The sequence below is a fragment of the Chenopodium quinoa genome, unplaced genomic scaffold (genome assembly GCF_001683475.1).
Source record: "Chenopodium quinoa cultivar QQ74 unplaced genomic scaffold, ASM168347v1, whole genome shotgun sequence".
Classification (NCBI taxonomy): domain Eukaryota; kingdom Viridiplantae; phylum Streptophyta; class Magnoliopsida; order Caryophyllales; family Amaranthaceae; genus Chenopodium; species Chenopodium quinoa.
In genome coordinates this window covers 5,281,615-5,307,465 of record NW_018743331.1, presented here as the reverse complement: position 1 = coordinate 5,307,465, position 25,851 = coordinate 5,281,615, and the positions used below count along the sequence as shown (strand labels likewise).

The 25,851-nt window shown below is 35.7% G+C and overlaps 1 protein-coding gene across 2 annotated transcripts; it reads left to right on the top strand.

Moving 5' to 3' along the window:
- Nucleotides 1-15,867: 15,867 nt before the first annotated feature.
- Nucleotides 15,868-24,232, top strand: LOC110737818. 2 transcript variants are annotated; one of them, XM_021918166.1, is made up of 9 exons: nt 15,869-16,357; nt 19,499-19,554; nt 19,635-19,759; nt 20,732-20,891; nt 21,161-21,173; nt 21,977-22,010; nt 22,726-23,238; nt 23,562-23,700; nt 23,785-24,232. In XM_021918166.1, the coding sequence occupies exons 1-9, from the start codon at nt 16,289-16,291 to the stop codon at nt 23,921-23,923; spliced, it is 1,248 nt and encodes a 415-aa protein (XP_021773858.1). In that variant the 5' UTR covers nt 15,869-16,288; the 3' UTR covers nt 23,924-24,232. The 2 variants fall into 2 exon arrangements, with proteins under 2 accessions (XP_021773857.1, XP_021773858.1); XM_021918165.1 differs by lacking the exon at nt 21,161-21,173 and having other exon boundaries at nt 15,868-16,357; nt 21,586-22,010.
- Nucleotides 24,233-25,851: the final 1,619 nt, after the last annotated feature.

The window sequence follows — 25,851 nt, the reverse complement described above, 5'->3', positions numbered from 1 at the left end:
CTCGGCTTGGGGATCGAGTTGGTCAGCCCGATTTTGATTCAAGTTCTCAACCAACATGCGGATGGCCTCAGTTAAGCAGCATTATTCGCCATTCTAGCTCTACACCTAAAAGGAGGTAAGCATTCACTCCAGCTTAAACCGAATTCAAATATCGTGCGCATATATGCATTCAATCACAATATTACATTTTATCACATAAATTGGTTCAAAAGGGTACTTTGGTCTTTGCACCCCTTCATCCCAAGAAAAATCAAATTATAATAGCACAATCCACACGCAGGATTAAGCAAACTTAAGAAAATTATTCCCATCCCAGCGCCACTCTTACTCAATTTAATCATAAACAAAGAAATTTTCCTCAAAATTATGTGTAATCACAAAACTTATATTGGTCTTGAATCAAACATAAAATCAGAAATGGAATCCTTATAATAGAATAACAACTCTTATTATAACTCCAATAAAAGTATTAATCCCAATCCAAACTTTGTAGCTCTAGCTACTTATTAAAATCCAATAGTCAATGTCAAAACTAACTGAGGTTCTAATAACCATTATTGATAACAAAACCTTACTAATACTAGCTATACTCTAATAAGCCTAATCTTCAAGGGACCACATTAGAATACTTGTCTTTTTCCTCATCATAAGCGTTAATGTCAAAATCAGGGTCATTCTCATCCTCCGAGTCTTCAATAATTATAGCCTTGTAAAGCGGATTCGGATTCCTAGTGGTTCTCTTTCCAACATTTGGATCCGCAGGTTCTCTAATCATCCATTCAAGGTCATCTTCATTGTCCGAGAAAATAAGAGTCATCTCATGAAAAATTCTCTTGTAAGTTTTGATCTTATTCTTTTTGTTCTTAGCCGTTTTAAACTCATGCAAGTCCTGATAACCTTCCTTAGATTGGTCTAGCTTCGGAGTTAGAATCCTTTCCATAGTTGCTAGAGTATCTTCACTGCTAGTGTCTCTCTCCTCCTTAGACATGATTACTGCGTCACTTATCTCTTCTCTACGTCATCCCAATGCAACGAGCATTCGAAAAGCATAACACAAACACAACACAAATGAAATTCAATTAAAACACCAGCACCCAATTTCTTAACTAAGCAACTTTGCAAAATAATTAAATAAATGGAAGGTAATCAATATGCATGCATGTCCTTTCTAATTCTACCCAAATCTCACCAAATAAATAATTCAAGCTTCAAAGTTATTTTATAAAAATTTAAAATAATTCGTTCAAACACAGTTAAATTTAAAATCATTTTTGACTTTTAAATACAAAATCCTTAATCGATTAGTTAGGCGCCTAAGACATACTAATTGGCTTTAGTGGTAAGTAAATCTAACCTAAGCGCTCTGATACCACTTTATAACACCCTAATAATTCTCTCTTTAAAACCTGTATTAACCTGTAATAACCTGTAGTAGCCTGTGAGAGAATTACTGGCGTGCTACCGTCACGTGTTCAAACGTTAAGGCTAGTTTCAGATATCAGCAGCAGAAAACTAATTTAGTTTTAAAAGAAAATATAAGTTTCAAAACTAATAATCAAAACCAAATTTAGACTTACAAGTTGGAACCATAACGACCCTTATTCAAATCCCAGTAAAATAGGAAGCGAGTAGAGTTAGAGTCAAAATAACATCAATTTATGAAATGAAATAAGCTAAGTGATTAACCAACGCTCCACTCAAATCCCATCACCCTGATGCAAGTTCAGTTTATGTAAAAACCTGTGATTAGTCTGCTCCCCAATATTACAAGTGTAAAAATTGGATCATTACAGGGTCATTGAAGGGCGAAGGCCATGACCAAGAGAAAACACAAAAAAGCACGCAATCAGCAACGCTGAGTACATATAAGCTACGAAATATAGTAAAGAGCCTTAGCATGTTACTAACAAGCATTCTGTACACTCACAATATAATCATTGACTCGAACACATGACTCAATTATTAATCATTACTAAGTTATCACTAAATAGCATTGATCATTTCATTAATTTGGTTGTATTAAGCAATAGACCAGGTTGTCCCCCTATGCTCCATTCCGGAACATTAATAAAGAAAACCCTATGCCTCCTTTCGGAAGACATTAATAAACATCCAATGGCAGACGGGCGCGACTCCGTGGCCATAGCTAGTATGAGATCTCATCTAACTTATTATAATTTTAAAAGAATTTAAAAGAAGAGACTCGTATATCAGACGGCCACTGAAAAGTACACGGCTAATACCCCGTGAACCCCAACCCCTGTTTGTCATTACTCTAGATGTGCACAAATCCAGAGTTTTATTGCTCATCCTTCTTGCACTTTACGTAATTTACCAGTTTAAACTTGGTGATGACTCAAATGCAAAACAACACAACCAATCATACATCAATCATTCAAACCATTCAAGTTTCCAATTCAATTCTTAATTTATTAGTGACAAACAACAATTATTATTGAATCCTATAACTACCTCGGTGTATAAACACCTTCAGTGCATAAGGCACCTCAATCTTCAACCTCGTCTTATAAGACTGTAATTCTTCCTTTACTCATTCTATTTCAATATAAATAAATAAGTAATTAAATTGATTCATTCCATATGTCCTTGTATCTTTGCCTCTAAGCTCACTTTGCAAATTATTGCATACATAATGCTCATAAGGAAAATCAATGCAAATTTTCTCATACATAAATTAAACCAATCATCACATTTATCATCAATCAACTCATTACCAAACAATTCCAACCAGTCCACAAGTTCCCTTGCATGATTCTAGGTTTTCCCAATTCCCTAAACATGCTCCTAAAATCAAGGTTCCTTGTATTCTTATACGTACCTTGAGTACACGAATTGGTTGGCCACCTTAAGGCTAGAAGTCACCTTCTACGAAGTCCTCTCCTAAACAAAACATCAATAGCTCAATTAATACCCAAGCAATATAATTTACAGCAATACCAAGCTACTTTAAAACCCCTTAAACTATTGCATCAATGCCTTTAAATTGCTCACAATAGTCAAAGTTAATAATTCAAAGTTCAATTACAAGTTTGTATGTTAAAATCATGAAAATATAGCTTATAACATAAAATTTCAGCAACTTTAAAGTAGTATTATAATCTGAAAATTTATTTATAACATCAATCCTTCGTTAAAAATCTAAAACTGCCCAAAAATCATATTTAGAGGCTGAATTTACACACGAAAAACATTATTGTTTTGCAAAAATCAGACGAGTCAGAGTCAAGACGTGATTAAGGGAAATTACGAACGAAATTCAAAAATTAATTCCGAAAAATTTAGAGCTTGTTGTTGAATTACACATCATCATATTCATAGCAAAATCACAACAAAATCATGCTTAAATTGAATAACTTCAGCAACACGTTATTAAACCCTAACAATCATGAAAAAATCAACATTTAAACCTTTAATTCTCGCATAAACCAAATCTGAAATTTTATTCCATAAATCAAATAAAGTACATAAATTTGCAATCTTTTATAACTCATAAACATAATCAAACCATAATAATTATTAATCATTGAAAAATTCATATAAAGATTGAAGCTTTAAAGAGAATTAAACAAGAAAGAGAGAAAGATAAAAGAAAAGGGGAAGGTGGAGGAAACCGGCTGGGTACGGTGGCAGCAGGTTTCGGCTGAGGGCAAGCGGTCGTGGCAGCAGCGAAAGGTCGCCGGTGGTGGAGGCAGCAGCGACGGTTTCAGGTTGCAGCGATTTTTTTTTTTTTTTGTGAGAGTCGTGAATGAAGGGGAAGCAAAGGGGAAAGGGAGTAAGGGAAGCAGTAGATGGTTTATAGGAGGGTTTTGAGAGGAGAAGTTAATTACAAATGAGGGTATGGGCTTAAGGGTTTTTTTTTTTATTTGTAGAATTAAATTGGTAGTCATGGGCCCAAAGTGAGTAACTAAATTTTTTTTTTTTTTTTTTTTTGTAGTGAAGCAACATTGCTATTAAAATATAAGTGATCGTTTTTATTTTGTCAAATCTTTCCAAAATATTTATATAAGTATAAAATTATCATAATATATTCGTATACATAAAAATATATAATTATTATTTACTAAAAAAATATGGGGGATTACAATTCAAGTCCCGAATCTCGGAAGACATGTTGACTAGCTCCTTAAGACTGTTAAGAAGCATGTCCGGAAGGTATGAGGTGAACTTCGTCTTCCAATCCTCTGGAAGGGAGTTCCTCATTAATTTTGTGACCTTGTCACAATCCAATGACCAAGTTTGATGAGTCTCATCAGTCATGAGTCCCTTAGAGAAAAAGCTTGGAATGGGAGTGTCCAATATGTAATCCATATAATTATTCCGTAGAGTTTTCCGGAGTTCCTCTCCCCATTCCTTGAAATTGACCAAGTTTAGGCTTAAAGCCAACTTGTCGGGGAGTTCCGGGCACATGTTATTGTTGTTTGTTGCAGACATTTTTCTACAAATGAAAGAATTTGCAATGAAAAACCATTTATAAAACCAATAAGAAAGAAATTTAAAGCATACATGCAAACTTTCAATCTTATTAAGCGTTTTATCCACACATTTAAAATTTGTCCCTTTTAGGCGAAATTTTTAAAACAATTCAAAGACCCCAAAAAACAAAAAGTGATTAAGCATGCTTTGGCTTGTCTTAACACTTAATATTTTAAGGTAAGCAATCCAATTTCTAATAGCTCTAAGATATTCTTGGTTCGATAAAACGTCGCATCTAATGCTTTCTTGACGTTTATCTCCATTGCCATGATATCTAAGGACTCCTTACCGATATCGTTGAGTTTAACCAAAACTAACGTGTATACCTATAGTATACCTTACTTCTCTTGGAGAGTGGTAATGTCTTGCTTTGGCATAGCCCATTACCTACTTTCAAAGTTTCGGTAAGTGTTATTTTGGAATGGCAAATTTTAAGTCAATTTTATAGGGACCTAGGGTTTCTATGTTGGTTGATTTAAGTGAACTAAATTAATCATTCAACATTCAAAATCCTAAACATGCATCTAACATCGCAATTATATATAAGCAAAATATATAAGGCATAAATAAAGATGCATTGGCAAACTAGCATGAGCCCGTTGAAACTTGAATCTTCAAATCTTCAAGGCCTTCATTTGCATCTTCTTGGCTTCATCTTCTTAGAAACGCCATCTTTGAGACATCACCACCAATTATGCAACTACTAGGAAAACTAGGACTAATCTAAATAATTTAAGTACAAAAATACTTAACGGTAGGTAGTCCGTATTTAGATTTATAAAAAATACAAAACGGAATGTCGTCCATATTTACTATCCAAGTCGAGCCACACTAGTTGCCATTTTGTGAAACCTACATTAGAACATCTACAATATTCCATTCATCCATTCACTAAAGTGAATGGCTCATGCATTTTACAAATAATTCAAGCAACAATACAAAACAATTTGTCAGAACGAGCGTATACTAGTTACTAACTTAGGTGGTTAATCCGATTAACGCGCCTAATTAAAACTAGTCAAAGTGTTTATCCGATTATGTAAACTATCGCAATAATAAAAGCACAATCAAGGCTAATTTAAGCTCAAAATGATTAATAAAGCTCCCATAAATTCCACATCCAACTTAGTTAAAATTAATCCAATTAAAATTAATTAAGCCGGTTAACCAAAATTTTGTCAAAATTGCAAGTACGTGAAAAACCCTAGGCCTACCCTCGTTTTAATGACAACCGCAAAATAGCAAATCCCCAAAGGCCGAGTGCCTAGCATCCGAGCCAAAGGGCTAGGGTTGCTAGCCACCCTAGCCAAAAAAGCTTGTGGGTGCTGGTCGCACAAACACAGCAGCGCACCATGCGCCTGCCAGCACTAGCAGCCTCGCAGCATACCTAGCATGCTCACGTGCCGCTGGCACTAGCAGCAGGTTGGTGCGCATGCGTGGGCTTGATGTAGGCACTGCTAGGTAGCCCTGCCTTGCGGGCTGGGCGCTGCCTGGCAGTCGCGAATCATCGCACTCCCTTTTGCACCATATGCTTGCACACATCACACACACATGCACTCCCTTGGCTCGGCAGCAACATGTGACCTGCGGAAGCAGCCCTGCTAGCCGAGCCTAGGTGCTCAAACTCTTGGCCTTCTATTTCGTGCTTGGTGTGTTTTGAGATTTTATTCCGAATTTGTGTGACGAAAAAATAATTCTAAATTGATTTTAGAACTAATATTGAGCAATTTTGAAATTAAAACAAGTCTAACTTAATTAAATTCAATTTTAGTGCACAAACCAAAATAAATTCAAGAACCATTCTTATAATTAATTTTTGGCTCAACTTGATGCAACAAAAATTGAGGGCTATTCTCACAATTAATTTAACCAACATAAATTAATAATGAGATTTGACAAAAATAGTTGAATAAATAAATAATCATCGAATGAAAAAATTTATCCAACACTTGCTTATGCACATATGAACATTACAACCTTCCAATATGAAGAGTCATAGTAATTCAAGCAAAAGTATGAACTTTTAAGATTTTAATCAACTTACAAAATGATTAAAACCAAAATTTGTTCATTATGGATTTTCGCAAGTTAAAATTCAACCACTTAAATCATTAAAGATTGAATATTTAACATTTTTAAAGGTTACATAATCATATTCACCATAAACTTTCACACTACAAGCAATTTATTTGCAAGAATGTGAAATTTCAAGTTTATGTGAAATTAAGCAACCAATTTACTTCATAAATATGCTTAATACGGAGTAAAATTGTAGAAGATTAATGGTATAATCAAACACATAATACAACAATTGCATGCCATAATTAATCAAGGTTTAATGATTTAAAATTTTTCGTTTTAAATGAAAAACCCTTCAAAATACCACTATCTGGGCAGATTTTGGCCTCCAGAAGCCATTTTTTAATCACTTTGTGGGTTAAGGTTGATTTAGAACATCAATTCCACCCAAATTGAGTGGAAATCTGAGTTCGTAGTTATAAATTAGCAATAATACGATTTTAATCCAATTAAAACCGAGGTCCTAATCTAATTAGGTTGCTAATCAAGAAATTTAAATCCATTTAAATCACCTTAATTAATTTTAGTTGTAAAAATTAAATACAAGAGGATCTTATACCGTTATTAGGTTTTGCGATGTCCTGCACTGCACAGAAACAAAACCCGATAAATCGGATCGCATGCATAATAAATACGACATAACAAAATAGCATGCAAATAAAGAAAACACAAACACATAAAGAGAAGAGAGAGAAAGAAGCTCACCCTTGACGCGTTCTTCGCTTGCAACTCGAGCTCGAACTTGGAAAACTTCAAGCCCCGCAAATGTAAGACCTCTAACGTCTAACACCCTCGATAACCGAACCGGCCCCTACCCCGTAGCTTAGACGAGGCTAGACCAAAATTACTAGAGTTTTACGAACTTAAGGCTTTCTCACACTTTGGGAGATTCCTTTTGAGTTGTACTCAAGTGAGTATTCCCATTACCCAAGGTGGGTATTTATAGGGAATTGCTCCTAAGAGTTTCTATCAACTTTCCATGTGGGAAAGTTGGTGAAATGTGAAAATCAATGAATTAATTTAATTCCAAATTAAATTAAATAACAACAATTCAATTAGCAAACAACAAGAGTCACAAGGAGAGCAAGAGAGTAGGTGAGGACCATAAGGGAAGGACCACCCTTCCCTTGCTCCCCAAGCAAGACAACTCCACAAACCGGCCTTGAATAGCCCACGGCAAGCTGGCGTCCAGCCTTGGGCACCAAGGCGCGCCTTCCTGGCGGCCTGGTGCTCGGCTGGGCCTGCAGCCAGCACGCATATGCGCGCAGCCCAGAGAGCAAGCTTCGCACGTAAATGCGGGCTGCTGCGCTGGGCGCTACACCTGCCATTGAGGCGTAGCGAGCCTTGCTGGATGCTGTCCTTGCTAGCGCGCCACGCATGCACCCTTGGCCTTGCTGGCTAGCCTTGCCCGCATGGTTTGCTCGGCCACCTCGCCCAGCCTATGCATGCAATGCATGCTGGGCTTGCGGCCAAGCATTACCTTGCGGCAAGGACTTCGGCTAGCCATGCTAGGCCACCTAGCCTTCGCAAGGCTAGGCCATTGCGAGGCTAGGTAGGGGTGTGAAAAAAGTCCAATCCGAACGATCTGATCCGTGATCCGGTTGATCTAATCCGAAAATTTAGATACCCGATCCCGTTTTTTCGATTTCGGATATTTCGGATTGGATATCCGAAAATTTTCGTATCGGATTCGGATCATGAATCTAGAAAAATCGGATATCCGATCCGATCTGAATTTTCAATATAAAATAAAATTATTAAAAAAAAAACTAACTAATTTGCAACAAACTCTCACTCAGAATGTTACCTTTAATTATAATGTAATACAGTATTTGTATCTTGGATTTTAAGGAAGTGATTTTTTTTTTTTACAAGTATTTTTTAGTTGCCTTAATAATCAAGAGAACCTTATTACATCATTGTGCTTGAATTTGTTGCGTTTATTTAAATTTTTTATAATTATTACGAAAGTTCATAAAATATAAGATTTTAAACAACTCAAATCAAGGGCATTTTACCAAAAGAAATACAAAAATTTCAATATTAGTATGCGAATCGGATATCCGGTGATCCGATCCGAAATTTTGGATATCCGAAAATCGGATATCCGAAAATCGGATATCCGGTTTTTTTCGGATCGTAATTTTCCCGATCTAAAATTTTCGGATATCCAAAATTTCGGATCGGATATCCGAAATGGCCACCCCGAAGGCTAGGATTTTCACACGTGTTGACTTGTTGTTTGACTAATTTTTCGTCTCGTTGATTCCTAAATTCGGCTCGACGTTCGACGCTCTAAGCTCGGAATCCGATGTCTTAGTTCGTAAAATCTCTATCGACTTATTAAATCCTTCGGATTAATTCGTCGCCTTGGTTCAGTTACACGATTGGGTGTGACCCAAAGGGTTTAGTCAAGAGCAAGCTGTAACATTAATTATACATTAATATTACTGATCGGAAACAGCCTCCAGCTAGGCATTCCGATCACTTGACCTTACTGAATAATTAGCTTTCCTAATTAGTTCCGAACCCTCTATCGGAATAATACACTTGTTCGAAAGATACCATTCCTTTCATGTTCATCATCGGGTTTGGTTTTGGGGAGGTATTTTTAGATGTCTACAATTAGCACACAATCTAATAAGCAGACTATTCTTGTCCCTACACCACCTTACAAACTAATAAGCAATTTCAACAAGGACTCACCCTCAGTTGTATAAAAGAATACAACACATATGCACAAAACACAGGAAAAAACACAGTCAAAGCTGACCACATCGACAAATATATAAGGATAACCCTAGCCAAAATGCACTACATAATAGTGCATAAGTCACAACAATTCAATCTCTTACATAAATTAAACAACAAAAACAATGGCAGAACTCATAGTAATTTAATACACTCACAACCCTATGAAAACTATGCAGCTAACAAACAAAGCATATTGAAAGTGAAATCTTTGAAGATAAAAAAAAGAGCAGCACTTACAAGAGCACTTCTTTATGCAGAGATTATACAGCCACCAAAGCTATAAGAACAACAAAAACAAAAAATCAGTCTTCAACAACTGCATGTAAAAATGAAACCAAACAACGTGAACCTTAACAACCCAAACAGCACAAACCACATATGCACAACAAGATTAGTAAATAAAAGGAAGTTTGCATTTTATGTACAGCAAGTGTAAGCAAAACCAAGCAATTTACCCAACAACAGAATAGGAGGAAGTCGTGAAACTTCAGCCGCAAGTTAGGGTAACATAATTTGCACACCAAGGTAGCAGAAGCCATATTTGGTATCTTCATCTATGCACTCTAACTAAAGTAATGAAAGGGGGGACAATAAAACTGCATAATCAAGGATTTTACTATTGCCAAATCAAATGTACAAATAATAACCAGAATTAGGATCAAACCTTAGCCTCAAAGATCAACTTCCTTCCTTATTTTCTTCCTCCTCAGACATACTGAACTTAGACCCTATTTATACCCTCCAAATTGTAAGTGATAGAAAATATGTAATTTGTAAATTTAGTGAAATAAGCCTTTTTTTAAACCCAAAAGCCCTTTTACATGATTACATGTATCCTGTCCAAGTAAAGCAAAAGTAAACTCTAAAAAGTAAGAGTCTTTAACATAAAGAAAAAAAAAAAAAAAAAAAAAAAAAGAAAGAAAAGAAAAGCTTATGTAGCTATACTCATCAATACCAATAACACTACAGGATTCCACAACAAATAACCTTAATTACCTATAGACAAACACAATAACTGCTGGGTTTTAGACTAACTCAAGCATATCAGGGCACACCCCCAGGTGTTAATTGCCAAACTCAATAATAATAAGCCTTTAAAAATACTGCATTTCACAACAAATTACCTAAAGTTTTATACTTACTTAAGAAGACCTGGTGCACCTTGTGAGGAGGGTAGCCCGTTGTTAGGGATCCTACTTCCTCTATGCCCATGGCCCTTTAAAAGCCTAGGACTTTACATACACTTTTGAAGGTGTGTTAGAATTTGAATTCCTGACTGTTTGGGAACCTTTAATCAGAATTGGTTCTATCATTACGCTTTTTTGTAAGAAACTAATAGGGAGTCGTCAATGAGTTTTAGGAAAAGTCATAAACCTCGTTCATGCCTTTCTCCCAAGTAGAGTTCAAGGGATATTTAGCATGAATCATAAGCTTACCCATGCCCAACTTGGTTTACTTGTACCAGAAATGAGTTCGAGAGCGAGGGTACTAAAATAATGTTCCCTTTAGGGGGGAATTGCTATCCTAACCCAAGTGCGGCCTCTACTAGCTCTTACTTTTTCACAATTTCATCACCAAACAATATATGCAACGTGATTCCTAATACTAAGTTAGTTGATTTTATTTACAAGCATTAATCACATAAAGTCTACATTGAAACGAATGTTGTTATTCTTTGTTATTCAAATTCGTGAAAAGAGCAAGAAATAAACAATATTCGCCTTGGCTTAGGTGATAAAACAATCAATTAATTGTTTAAATTCTAATCTTGATTAACGCAACAATACTATGTGAAATTAATTAATTAAAGTTTATTTAAGGTGATCAAACAACACTAATTAATTGATTAAAGTTATTTAAACAAGAAAAGAAAAGTGATTTATCTAAGTTCTCAAGAAACTAACTATTCTCCTATGTTTGCTAGATCTTTATTTTGGATGTTTATGGACCTTCCTTCTTCTTCGTACCTCCAAGGCTTCAATGAAATCAATTAGGGTTGGAGAGTATTTGGAAAGATAGGAGAAAAGGAGTATGATAGTAAGAGGGTTTGAGGGATTAGGGATTTCACAATGCTAGGGTTTTAATTCTGATTTTTCAGTCATCTTTAGTTCTAAGCGAATACCACTATTTATAGGCGTAGGAATCTAGGTTTAGGATTTTAGAGCCACGGTGTCAGGTGGCGCGCGCAACTTTCAGAGTCGCGCTGGAGTGCCGTGCACAACACTAGGACTTGCGCTAGCCAGGAGCGCGCAACTCTCTAAGTTGCGCGCAGTGCGGTTTGCCTTATACGAAAATGCGTTTATAAAGCTTCCATAACTTTTGATTGCGAAGTCGGATTAAGAAAAATAAGATATCATTGGAAAGCTCTGAATGTTACTTTCCAATGCCATTAAAATTAGGTTAAAATCTGTTATGGATCAAAAGATATGTCCGTTTGAGTGGAAGGGTGTTGGTTTTAGGGTCCGGTTTAGTATTTTGATGATAACTTCTTCGTTTTAACTCGGAATTGGGCTTATAATAGACCGTTGGAAAGCTCTTTGAAAGAGCTATCCAATTGTACAGGCCCTAAACGGATATTGGGTGGTTAAATATTCTGGTTGGCTCGGTTTTCAACAATATAAGATCTATTTGATCCAATCATTGCATATGACGCATTTAAATCCTTTAATAATCAAGATTAAACATGTATGAGCACGTTTTAGGCCTAATTAGTAATTAAACTAGGCTCTAAGATAATTTGGTCTCAAATACAGGTTCTAACTTACTTTATAATGCATTTCAGAGTCCATAAACACTTCAACTTTGATCTAGCATGAAGAACGAGTTTTTGTAACATCATCGCACTTCCCATAAGGACAGGAGGCCAAAAGTAGGTGTCTACACACCTCAGCTGTTGACTACCAAATTCAATAACAATAACCCTTTAAAAATAGGAAAAATTGCATTAAATAATACGACCTTTGCTCCGTCCGCTAAAAACAAGTCCACCTTTTGTTTATTTCAGAATAATACGACCTTATGGGGGTGTCCGCTTTAAACAAGTTATTTTACCTACAACCTGAATAACCGGTTAAATATTTTATTTTATTTTTTATAAATTCGTTTAACACTTTAATTATCACTTAAATAAACATTTAATTATAATTAACAATTAAAATAAACTTAAAAAAAAAAACACCATCTTCCTCACTAGCCACAAGTAGCCCACCATCTCACCACCATTGTACCACCCTCTTCCCAACCACCATCCTTCCCGCCTCCCCGCACCCATCCACCACCACCCAGCCACCTCCTCTCCCCTCCCCCAAACGTACGACCACCTCCTTTCCCTCCCCCCCCCACGCGCAGCGACTCCCAGCGACGGGTACGGCCGACGCCTAGCTTCCCCACCACCACCCAGCCAGCCTTCGTCGCAGCAAGGAATAGTAACGGATTTTGTTTGGGGTTGCATGGTTAATAATTGGTGGCTATTTCGGGTTGAGCGTGAGAAGCGAGGTGGCTATTTTGGGGTCGGGGTTGGGTTTTTGGTAGAGTTAGGTAGTTTTCCGGCGTGGGTAGGGGTTTTTCGGGGTCGAGGCTGGGATTTTGGGGTGGTTATTAGAGAGTTTTTCGGTGCATCAAACGACGGAGGAGGCGAGAGGAAGAAAGGTCGGGAGGGGGGTCTGTTGCCGGTCGTTTTTAGGGGTAAGGGGAGACGGTCGGCGGGCTGGGTATGGGCTTCGCGGTGGCGGAAAGGGATGGGTGGCGGCTGGGAGGTTTTTTTTTTTATTTTTTTTTTAAAATATAAAATAAAATAAAATAATCTTTTAAAAATTAAAAACATTAAATAAATTTTTTTAAAAAAATTATATTTTCTGACCAATAAATCAATGACACGTGTCCATATAACCTATTAATCAGGTTACCATTCCTTACCAACAGGTAATAACCTGTTTAAAGCGGACACCCCCCCAAAGGTCGTATTATTCTGAAATAAACAAAAGGTGGACTTGTTTTTAGCGGACGGAGCAAAGGTCGTATTATTTAATGCAATTTTTCCTTAAAAATAACAAAGTATTATGAAATTAGCCACTTGCTAACATGCCTAATAGACCCTAATTGTGACAGCTAATTAAGTAGCATCCACTAATATTTAGTGGACAGTAAGCACTCTAAGCTGATTTACAATAACAAATTGTGGCTTAACATAATCAATTGATCTTTACTTAATCTTCATCCACTGAAAATAAATGGACATTAAGCATTCTAAGTTGAATTACAATAACAAAACATGGCTTACAACACTACATACTACAATATTCATAAACAAATGTTTAGCCTACAACAATTGCTTACTTCGTAATTAAAAAAAAAAAACAAATACAAACTATTATACAAAATCAGCTAATCTAAAGGGAGTTAGCAACAGTCACATCCCCTTGCACATGTGGAATGCCGTCCAGCAAACACATGTACACAACAAACAAAGCCTAATCAACACAATCTAGCCTCACAAACAAATTTAAACTATAACAGTCAACAATTAGATTAGAAGTGAAGGAATCTACCAAGGGCAGCAATGTTTACTAAATTACCAGGGGAAGATAGAGTTTATCAAAGGCATATCAAGGGCAGAAAAGTACTTGCATTTTTTAAGGGGTAAAATGTTCAGCGCACTATTACTAAGGGAAAAAACCCCTAAGTTGTCGCTTTTAATAGTTATAGATGTGAAGTGATTCCACTAATTTAATGTCTCTTTAGTGGATGTGACAGAGGTAATCTAGGAACTAGAAACCTCACTTTCTTGGCTGAGAGAGGCAGACTAACTCTCATGGTTGGGTGTGACAGACTGGTTCTTCTGGTTGGGTGTGACACCTTGCCCAGTAACTGGCATCCTAAAACCACAAGCATTGTTACCCTACAAGGCAAAACATATTCGATTAATATATTGTTAGAAATTACAATTGGTTCAACATATGCTCAAATATGCTTTTAGCTTTTTATTTGAATTAACTAATATTAGTTTATTATTAACGAGTTAGGTTATTCGAATAATAAACTAGTTTTATTAACGTTAATTTATTCAAATAACGATTATTATTAATAACAAACTAACGTTTGTTTATTATTAACGCGGTATTTGAATAAGCTAAAGTTATTTTATTATTAACGCGTTATAATGTTAATAATGTGTTATTTGAGTAAACTAACATTAATAACGTTAATAATGTGTTATTTGAGTAAACTAACATTAATAACGTTAATAACATGTTAATGTTAATAACGCGATATTTAAATAAACTAACATTTTATTCAAAAACTAACGCATTTTCTTCAAATAATTAAAAAAAAAAAATTTCATTTTAAAAACTAGTGCTTTTAGCACTAATTTAAAAACTAACGCTTTAAGTTTAAATATTTAAAAGGAAAAATTGCCATGATTAATCCCAACTTTGCCTCACCCGCCCAAATTAATCCCAACGTTGGATTATTTTTATTAATCTGAACTTTATACTCCTTCCGCTCATAACACTCCCAGGTGATCGGTGACTTGTTGAGCAAGTATTTTTTTTTAAGTTTAATATACACATGTCAGTATGTGATTAGACAAAAAAAAAAAAAAAGAAACAAAAACCACCTTCACCCCCACCGCCACAGCCACCTCCCCCCTTCCCTTGACTGCGACAACCCATCGACAACATCTCCCAACGATTACAGCACCCTCCTTCCACGACCGGTGTGATCCAGCCTTTCCTTCCCCGATCGTCGCGATCCCCCAGCCCCTCCCTAAACCCTAACCCCTTCGCTTCCCTTTTTCCTCCCCCTCCCCTCTAAAAACCCTTAAATCACCTCCTCGATCGCCGGAAACATTCAACTGCACCTCCTAATATGATAAACTGGTGTATTTGGTGGTCGATATTGTAGATTTGGTGGCTAGAATTTGTGCAGCATCGAGAGAAGGTCGGGCTACTGTCATTGTTGTGCAAGGGCAGGCGGAGCAGGATGATGATTGGTGAGCAGCAGCGGCAATTTGCGGTTGGATGTTTCCGGCGGTCGGGGAGGTGATTTATGGGTTTTTAGAGGGGAGGGGGAGGGGTTACGGGAGGTGTTAAGGGGAAAGGGAAGGGTGGTCAGGGAAGTATCGACACTAGAGTACGAGAAGGGGGTCTTGGCGGCGGCCAGCGCTCGGTAGGAAGGGGGTTGGGCTGGCCGTGGGTGGCAGCAGGTTACCCATTAGTGGTTTTGATTTTTTTTTTTTTTTTTTTTTAATTTTTATCTTTGTTTTTTTTTTTAAAAACCAATCATACGCTGACACGTGTCTGGTAACCTGTAATATTAGGTTGGATGACCGAATGGGAATGTTATGGGCGGATGGGGTATAAAGTTCAGATTAATAAAAAATAATTCAAAGTTGGGATAATTTAGATGGATGAGGCAAAGTTGGGATTAATCATGGTAATTTTTCTTATTTAAAAACTAACGCTTTAAGTTAAATTATAAAGTTAAATTAAAATAACGCTTAATAAAAATAATTAAGCACTAATTGAAAAACTAACGCTTTAAATTAAATTATTTGAATAAAAACTAACGCTTTAAATAGGTGTCTTGTTTTGCGTGTCATAAAATGTATCGATTTGCTTTTCATTAATTTTTTTACCGCAAAAATTGTTCTACTAAGATTTTAGGGGTTGATTTATCCGTTAAAAGACCAAATTGAGCTCAAAATTAAAAAAAAAAAAAAAAAAAAAAAAAGTAATGTTAGTGTTCCTAAAATCGACTCCATCCAAATTCCAAACTCGTCCCCTTAGAAAGAAGAGCTCCCCAATAAAGATAATGGCGGGAAAATTACTTTGCCCTACGCAATATCACTTGCCCTCTCCCAGTTTTCCCTCCCTCTAAAATTCTCTCACTCCTCTTCTTCGTTTTTCTTCTCTCTCTCTCCCTCTCTCTTTCTCTCTCTTCTTCCTCTTCAGATTAAACAATGTCGGAAATCCAAACCCTAGAAATCCTCGAAGAATTATCATCCCTCGTTTCTGACCGTCTTCAAGTGGTAATTTCTCTTTCAATTTGCATTTATTACCTCTAATTTGACCTAGTTTTTCAAGGAATTGATGATTAATGATCAGTTTCCATTTATGTCTGTCCTTGAATTTGATGATTTTTTTCCAATATATGTCGGATTAATTTGTGTAAGTCTTGTTGAATGTCATGATTTTTAAGGGTTTTTTTTTTATTTCCTTGTTTTTGGTATCGATTTGGTGTTTTGATGAATTAGATTCGAGTTTTTGTTAATAAGAAAGTGGTAGTAGTTAAGATGAGTTGGTTTTCAAGATTGCCGAAAGTTGAAAGATGAAGGTTTTCTTAGTTTTGCTTCTGTGCTAGTGAAAGTTGAATTGTGATTATAAGGTTAAACTTTAATTCGGTTCGATATAGTGGGTTCTGATTTTGCTAATCAGTCAAACTGGGACTGCCATCTAACTGTGAGTTGCCATCAGGAATTCTCCCGAGGAAGGGAAAGAATGGTGTAAACTATGAAGAGAGTGTCGTAAATTTCTTTTCAATATAATGCATTTAAAACTTTTCTTTGGGATCTTACTTGGAATTAAGAAATGATGAATCAATCTAGTCTCCTAACTAAGATTTAAGCCTACAAGAGCTTCAACCATTGACCTACTGAGGTATACTGGGTGACTCGAATACTTGATCCCACATAGCTTACTTACTACGTTAATTTTTAATAGAGCAACATGAAGCTGACTATGATTTACATTAAGTTTTATGAAAAATAGTTTCCCTTTTTGTGGAAGAGAAGATTCAGAAATCCTAGATGACCTGCCTGTTTGGTAGCTGGTACTAAATGGTGGTAATGGAATATAATTTGGGAATGAAAGTAACATCATATAATCCATGGTAATGCCATCTTATCCCCAAACATATGTCTTTCTTCCGAATCTTCCCTAAATTTTTATTCCCAACCGATACCACTACCCTATGGGTAATGGATGCTAATAAAGATTCATGAAGAAATTGAGATATTTGAGGTGAACTGACATTACCATGTGCCTTGTTGTATGCATTTATAACCGTATGCCAAACAAGTAGTATGTGCATTTGATAAGTTATTCCATGTGTCAACTATTGAGCCCTAGACACTTATTCTTCTCAAGAATCTGAACACTTGGCACCAAAAAGTTCAAAATTTATGTTGAGACATCGATTACATACACTATCTTTTAGTCTAGGTTTTCTGTAGCATTTCTTGTGCTTATTATAAAAAACAAATAATCTCCTATATTAGAATATGCTGTATCATTTGGATTGAGTTTTGTGGGTACTTGTGGGCTTATGGTTGATATTTTGCATTAGCATTATGTTTGGGAGAATTTTGCTAATGTATCGTACCACCTCTTGCACTGGTTGATGAAACATAGCTGTTATCGAACTTGTAATACATGGATACTTTCACCTTTAGCTTGGAACTGGTTAAAACGTTACATGATGGGTTAGGATTATGAAGGAAAGTAAAGTTAAATGTTTTAGTGCTTCAAAATGTGATTATGAAATATATTAATTGATAACTACAATTATGAAGACACAAAGGTTTGCATGTATGTTTCAAATAACATGCAAAAGAAAAGTTTGGGATAGAGGATGTATTGTCATTATACTCTTAGACAACTTTTGGTTATGGGAAAACATAATTCATAATTAAGCTACAAGATTATACTCGTCACAGAATATTTGATGTTTTAAACTCTTTACTATATTACAGTATGTATTTGTGAATTTAAAAACAAGAAATTAGCAGAAAAAAGAGTTACTGCTCTCACTCTCGTACTTGAATAGCATGGGATCTAGATTTAGTATGTACTGTGATAAAGTTACTACTCTGTAGTCTATAAATGTGCTTTTACTGTCCCTAGAAAACTTGTTGTGGCACTGAAGTAATTTTGGAATATTAAGACAATATGTATGAAGTAATATTGGGATGAGAAAGCCTGGCAATCATCTTAGAAGGAGAGTGGAAATTATTAAGTATCTTTAGTATAACATGACAGTATGCCATTAGCTTAAAACAAGCTATTAACCGACAAAAGACACAAAGGAGTGAGGACATAAAAGCCTTAAAAGCATCAATTTCTTTGTCCTCCCACCATCTTGAAAGGGTTGAGAATAAAGACTTCATGTGTTAAGGCTACATAACCCACATATCTATCATAGCCGCTTTACATCTACTAACTACACAAAAAATAATCTTTCTGTAAACAATAGTATTTGGCATACAGCCCTCACCAAAAATGCTAGCATTTTTATTAGGCTGAATGTGGCACACTGTTACAAAATAGTATGAAGCTTGATTCTGTCCACAGATTTTCTGCATAACTTGATGGCAAAGCTCTTCTCAGTATCAGAACTAACCACCGACCTCCCAATATTAAGCAAATTTAGTACCTGTTGCCATAAAAATCTAGAATAAGTGCAAGCAAAGAGCAAGTGGCTGTCTATTCTATTGACTGCTAATGAGGAATTGGGGAGAGGGTGCATGGTAGAAATCAGGAGACATTGGTGTAGGCAGTAGACTTTTAAAGAATTGCATGAAGCTTGGGTGTCCGGTCAAGTGAAGAATTATGCTAGTATATGTCCATCATGTTTTTTTTTTTTTTTTTTTTTTTTTTTTTTTTTTTTTTTTTTTGTATCTTACTAACATTACCCATTGAATTATCCAAAGTGCTGTAACAACTCTGCAGCTTTCAAAGCTGCTATCGTGCTAAGGAAAGAATTAAAAATTAGAAACTAAGAGCTTGGGAGAATTTTAGTTCCCTGTTGAGGGGAACTGGATTGGCATGATCAGTCTTGTAGAAAAGCTGATAGTGATGGGTAGTCGTCTTAACGATTTCTACATAGTTGTTCTGTTCTTTCTAATAGGCACATCAATATCAGCATCTTTAATGCTTAATGCCTTTAAAGTGGTTTATTCTGATATCGACTATAGCTATTAGTGTTCCTTGTTCTGATGTCATTGAGGTAGCTCTTCATTATGGATTTTTTGTGTTTGACTAGATTAAGAATAAAATTATAGATTTCAATGTAGTAACACGTCGCTGATGGTAGCATACATAATTGTTCTTTGTAAAAAGTTCTGAGTAAAAGCATTGGAAATTTTGTGACTGACCATTGTTTCTTATTTCAGGTTTCTTATAAGTGGCTTAGCCGTAACTTTTTGGTGTCATCAAATATTGCGAAAAAGTAAGTCTTCCTCATTGAAGAAATTGGGTTTGCATACCTTTCTACTACCGTGCTGATGTTTACTCTCTGAGGTTGTCTAGGTTGCTTCAGGAATTTGTGGAGAAAACCAAAGATGATTTAGAAGTTGTGTATACTGTAGCAGGATGGTTGAAAAAAGCTCCACCAACTTTCCACATAAGACTTGTTCCACAGCCAAAACTAGAAGGTTGAAGCTCACAAATGAGATGTTAATAGCCTTTTTAGCATTTATCTATCTATCTTTTTAATGCTGGATAATTGGAGTGAAAAGCCACCAAGGTTTTAGCTGTAGTATGTCTCAAATGATCCTGATAGTGATGGGTAGTCCTCTTGGTTTACTTAATTTTTTGTAAGAGACATTTGGTATTTGATCTAAATGGTCAACAATGTTGTTTTACTAGTCGTAAACTGAACAGAAATCACCTGACAATCCTGGATAATTGGAGTTGAAAGCTACCTATGTCATAGCTGTAATTTGTCTGATGATCTTGATAGTGATGAGTAGTCGTCTTTATGATTGTTACAAAGCTTTATTTTAAAAAAAAAAAAAAAAGTTTATAAATAGACACTTGGTATGTGATCTGAACGGTCTGCAATGTCGTCTGACTAGTTGGGAACTAGCCAGAAATCACCCAACCAGATATTTGGAGTTGAAAACTACATAGATTCTGGTTGTAATATGTCATAGATATCTGATGGTGATGGGTTTTCCATTTTATGATTGTTGCAAAGCCTTATTTTTAAAAAAAATCTTAAGGAGACATTTGGTATTTGATCTGAATGGTCAGCAATTGAGTCGATGAGCCTTTGTAACTTCGTCTGAAGCTTAATCTTAAAGAGACTAAATGTCTTTTGTGGAATGTAGACCTTGTGGTGCTAAATAGTGCTATATAAGCTTGATTCTGCTTTGAAAGTGAAAGTAGATTGTTACGAGTTTCTTTTGTTTCTTAAACCTACTATACCATATCACTAATTCTGTGCCACCTTTTAGGCTTCTCCCTCCCTTCCGCATGTGAGGTAGTATCCTTAATAACTGTAATTAAAGAGTTATAAATTGATTTATTACACAACAATTAAAAATTAGCTGACAGTTCAATGACAACTGTCTATGTCAACAGAGTGATTAAATTATTCAAGAATTCTTAAATGAATTGTGCAGAAGCTAAGCACGATTTTGATGGTAATTGCTCCGTCCAAGTCTATAGTGTACAATCTTGTATTCCAAAAGATCCAGCTGCTATTTGGAATGCTGAGTATATTCAAGCAGAAGAGCTTTCCAAGCAACCTATCTCAGTAGATAATTGTCTCAGAGATAATAGGTAAATTTCTTACCTTGCTATGTCCAACTTTATTTAACAGATATGTTTGTATTTGTTGATGGATGTGCTAGTTCTTTGTTCCTTTCAACCTTTATTGAAATGTGGTGTCTTCTGGGTCACTGCCTAGACAAGCGAAGTCATGAGCTAATTGTTTAGAATATATTGTGATTGGAAAGTTGCTTTATTCATCCTCTGTATAGTATGGATCTCAGTAATGGCTAGATAACTTTGCTTTTGGGAAGGACAACTAAGCCTGTTGCTATTCTTAGGATTCAAGATTCTGTTAATATTAATTAAGTTTAACCACAACAAATATTACTCCCTCCCATGTGTCCAGGACTCCAGGCAAACTCAAAGAAGCAGAAAAGCCACTGCTTTGATGAGCTTGAATTTTGTAAATAGCTTCCTGTGAATGCTCTGCTTGTAAACATGTCCTTTTACTCAGGAAGCTATATATAAAGAGAACAATGAACTGAAAAGCCTAAGTTGGCCAACTTCTGTAGCTTGTCAAAGGGTACACCGATTTTCCAAACATTTTCCAGTTTTATGCTTAATATTTGGTTTTATTTATTAATTAATTTATTTATTTTAATTGTACTTTTGCAAAAAGAAGTCTTCGGGATTAGTCCTCAGGGAGAGAATTTTCTTTTTGCAACTTCTTGATAGCTGACATCCTTAATTATGTGTGATTCAGGTTCTGTGGGGTCTCAAATTCCTTGGTTAAGCGTAATGCTGAGGGAGCACCTGCAGCAATTACAGTGCCCCAAACTAAAGGTGTAGGGATTCCTGGCCAGGCTGTTGGCAGTTCTGTTAATCAAATTGGTTCTTCTTTGCAACCTCAGCCAAAAAAATTGGAGCAAGCTAGCCCAAAAATAGCACTACAGTCTTCCAATGTGACTACTCCCAAAATAGAATCTGATAGATCTGGTACTTGTGATATCCAAAACAAAGAGTTAGATAAGGATAAAACATCTCTTTCAATCAAGAAGAAAGGTCAGAGTGACAAGAGTTCAGCAGGAACTAAAACCTCTTTAGCAAACTTATGGGGTCGTGCGTCATCAAAATCCAAATCCACTAACTCTTCCGTAGAAGAAAAATGTCATGCTTCGAAGCCAAATGGTGAGTGTCAAATTCTATTATTACGGAATATTTCTTTGCTCTTATTTATGTCTTTTGCTTATTAAAGATGGTGCTACTGTGCTAGTCATATGTAACTTTGTGAGAACTTGTTAATTTAGACTTGTATCTAAATTGGTCTTTCACTCTCTCTTTCAGAACCATGTGGTCCATGTTTAATATTCAGAGATGCCTAATATAAGAAGTTAAGATTTTAAAATATCATATTTGATTTTGATCTCATTCCTCATATGGTTCTGTTGTGAAATTCTTCTAACCCTGAAGTTAGTGAACTTTTGACATTGAGATATGATAGAATTTACCTTAGGTCTGGACTCTGGAGTCTTAAAACTGAAATATATATGATATTATGCAATAGGATATATAATAAACTTTACTGGAAAACTGGAACCTTAAGTTGTCATCTCCACTGTTTTATTATGTAAGGAGTACTTGTTTATCTTGGTTAAAGCCAACAATTATGGTATTCTGCCACCAAAATGTACCATCTGGCAATAAGCGCACCATCGTCAGTCTATGAATCTTACCATATTGGTGTTTAGGACTTTCAGTCCTCTTTCATTTAAAATATCAAATACGTGCATATGGGTGGGCACATGTATAACTAGATAGATGGATAGATAAACAGACAAATTCAGGTATGCATGTGTGTATAGATGATGTGTGCTACAACTTTTTGACCATCATACTTGCGCAGGTGTTTTAGATAGTGCAGATGCTCAAATTAGTGCTCGTGAAAATTTAGAGGCTGCAAGTAGTGATGATGAATCAGGTGTCAATTTCAAGAGAGCTTCCAATGATGGTGGCAAGAAAAGAAGGGTAGTACTTGATGACTCAGATGAAGAGGATTTTGAAACTGCTGTTAATTTGGGGTCGCCTAATGTTCCAAGTACAAAATCATCTCAAGACCCGAAGCAAAAGAGTAGAACATCAGACAAAGAGAAAAGCATATTGAATTTTGACAAGCAGGATGAATGCAAACCAGTAGTGAAGGAAGAGACAGAAGTAGATGATGCCAGCCATTATGCTAAAGAAGAATTTTCGGCTCTTTACATGGGCAAGAATGTAAGGAATGCCATTTCTGAAAGGGTCCATGGTAAAAGCCCTGATATTGATGTGAGTAGTAAGAATAAAGTACCAGAGGCTGCTCCATGCTCGCCTAAAAGAAGAAAAGTATTGAAGACACACATTGATGAACGTGGGAGAGAAGGTACTGCTTTTCTTTTTATACTGTATTATTGAGTCTTTCTTTTTATACTGTATTATTGAGTCTTGTTAGTGTTTCTTGTGCATTTTATTTTATGTATATCCCTTTTTCTAGTTCACTGTCTTGTGTTTGCTGTGGACTTTGTTTGCTTGTATTGGTTTAGATTTAATGGGGATTTCTCATTGCTTTAATGTTTGATTTTACTTACGGAGCAAATCCAGGATTTACATGTGAGAAATAGGGCTCGTGTGGTTTTAACTTTCAAAGTTTGTCCATCATTATCTCTGGCTGTGTAATTGATCATTTGGTCTTGTTTTTGTTGTTAGTCACTGAGGTGGTATGGGAAGGTGAAGAGGTAGGCATGAAAGAGACAACTGCAAGTAAGAATAATGCCGACAGTGTGAATAATTCTATTGGTCACACTGGAAAGGCTGAAGAGAATGGTCCTGCAAACCCTGTGAACAGGTTATTATTATCATATATACAACATCAGAATCATTGTCTTGTTACTAGCTTGCTCACAGTAACATTTATATTGTTTTGGTTCAGGGCTACTACTATAAAGAAGTCTCCAGCGGTTGGAAGCACAGAGCCTTCCCATACAACGGGAAAAGCTGGCAGTAAGAAAGGAGCAAATGCAAAGGATCCAAAGCAAGGCAATATATTATCATTCTTCAAGAGAAAATGACTTCTTGTGTGAAATGATATTGATGTTTGCCATTAGATTTAGTAATGTAATTATATTGTGCTGTAATTTCAATAGTCGAGAGCATTGAGCACACAATCCATTTTAGTTTATCTGCCATTTATGGTCATGCCTGTGTTATTTTGTTATTAAAGGGTTGCCTACTTGCCTTCATTTGATCTTTCAAAGTCATGTCATGTTGTGAAAGCTCTGTAATACCATAACAAAGGTATAAATGTACTCTGTTACGTTTTTTTTTTTCTTCTTTTTTTTCAAGCAACACTTTCATAAATGATAATACCCCATTTACCATGTGTTTTCTTAAGAATTTTGTAAATTTAAAAATCATGTTTTAAACTCTTAAGATATGGGGTTTAGAAATTTAAGTGGAGGTAGAATACACAAATGTCAGTCCTTAGGTATCAAAATTAAAGAACACTCTATAATATTTACCAAGTACTCTAGGGGGAGTATATGTTATTAAGTATCAAGGTTCAAGTTGACACTGCCATGCTTTCATTCTTAATTTCAACCTCATATCTTTTTGTAAATTAAACAACCCATTATTAAAAAGACAAGTTCTAAACTCATCATATTCGTTTCATTCTTGATTCCAACCTTGTATAAGTACTCCGTACTATTATACCCTTGTGTTTATCGTTATTCTACGTTGTACCCCTCTTTATGAAAGTTTCACCCCGTATCCTTTTATTAAATATTTCAAGTTCATTATGCCTTCATTGTGAACCAAGCGTTACCCCTACATTTGCGAAGTGACAAATCCTTCAGAAAAATCAGGAGGCTTAAGATTCAAACAATCCCAATGCAATGATTTAAATCGCCTTGCGGATGCTGCCTGCTTGGTTGATTTGGGTTTCGCTGGTAACCCCTACACTTGGCATAACGCAAGGGAGGGACTGGAGTTGATTCGGGAACGCCTGGACAGGGCACTAGTAAATCCGGCTTGGATGAACACCTTTCCAAACACTCAGGTATTTCATCTTCCACGTACTTATTCTGATCATAACCCGATCCTTCTCTCTTTATTTGATAATCATAAAAATGGCATTTACCCCTTTAGATGTAAGGCTGCCTGGTTGGAACATTCTGATTTTAAGAATTTTTTTTGTTGAAAATTGGCGTACACATGATTATGATTTCATTAAAGGAAGAAAAGAATTCCTTAAGAACATAAAATACTAGAATCATGATGTTTTTGGTAACATAACTAACAAAAAAAGGAGATTAGTTGCTAGAATTGATGGCATTCAAAGTGCTCTATCTAGTAAATATTCGGCTTTTCTTATTCAATTGGAAAAAGAACTTCTGTTTGAGCTTAATAATATTTATAAAATAGAAAGAATAATATGGGCTCAGAAATCGGGTATGGATTGGAGGAAGTAAGCTGATTGTAATACTAAATATTTTCACTTGATAGCAAACATCAAGAAATCTAGGGGAAAAATTTTATCTTTGCAGAGTGAGGATGGGAATTGGATCACTGATGCAGACACTCTTAAAACTATGGCCAGGGATTATTATTTATCTGTCTTTAATTCTGTTGCCATTGATTTTTCTCTATTCAGTAAAAATTCTTTTCCGAAAGTTTTGGATCAGTCTCTCATGGATGTCTTAGGTTTGCCTCCTTCTTTGGAGGAAGTGAAACTTGCCCTTTTTCAAATGGACCCCATCAAATCTCCGGGCCCAGATGGTCTGCAACCCATTTTTTACCAGAAAAATTGGAAAGCAATTGGTATTTCGATTAAAAACGTCATTTCTGATTGTTTTATCAAGGGTTCTATCCCGAATTCTATTAATGATTCCTATATTTATTTAATCCCGAAATGTGATCATCCTTCTAATATAAAAGATTTTAGACCTATTGGCCTTTGCAACTTCATTTATAAAATTCTTACAAAATGTATTTCAAA

Excerpts from the sequence above, each read along its gene's own strand:
- LOC110737818 (XM_021918165.1), top strand. The coding sequence starts at position 16,289 with ATGTCGGAAATCCAAACCCTAGAAATCCTCGAAGAATTATCATCCCTC. Across the intron at positions 20,892-21,585 it reads AATTGTCTCAGAGATAATAG|GTTCTGTGGGGTCTCAAATT; the intron begins GTAAATTTCTTA and ends TGTGTGATTCAG. Across the intron at positions 22,011-22,725 it reads TCATGCTTCGAAGCCAAATG|GTGTTTTAGATAGTGCAGAT; the intron begins GTGAGTGTCAAA and ends ATACTTGCGCAG.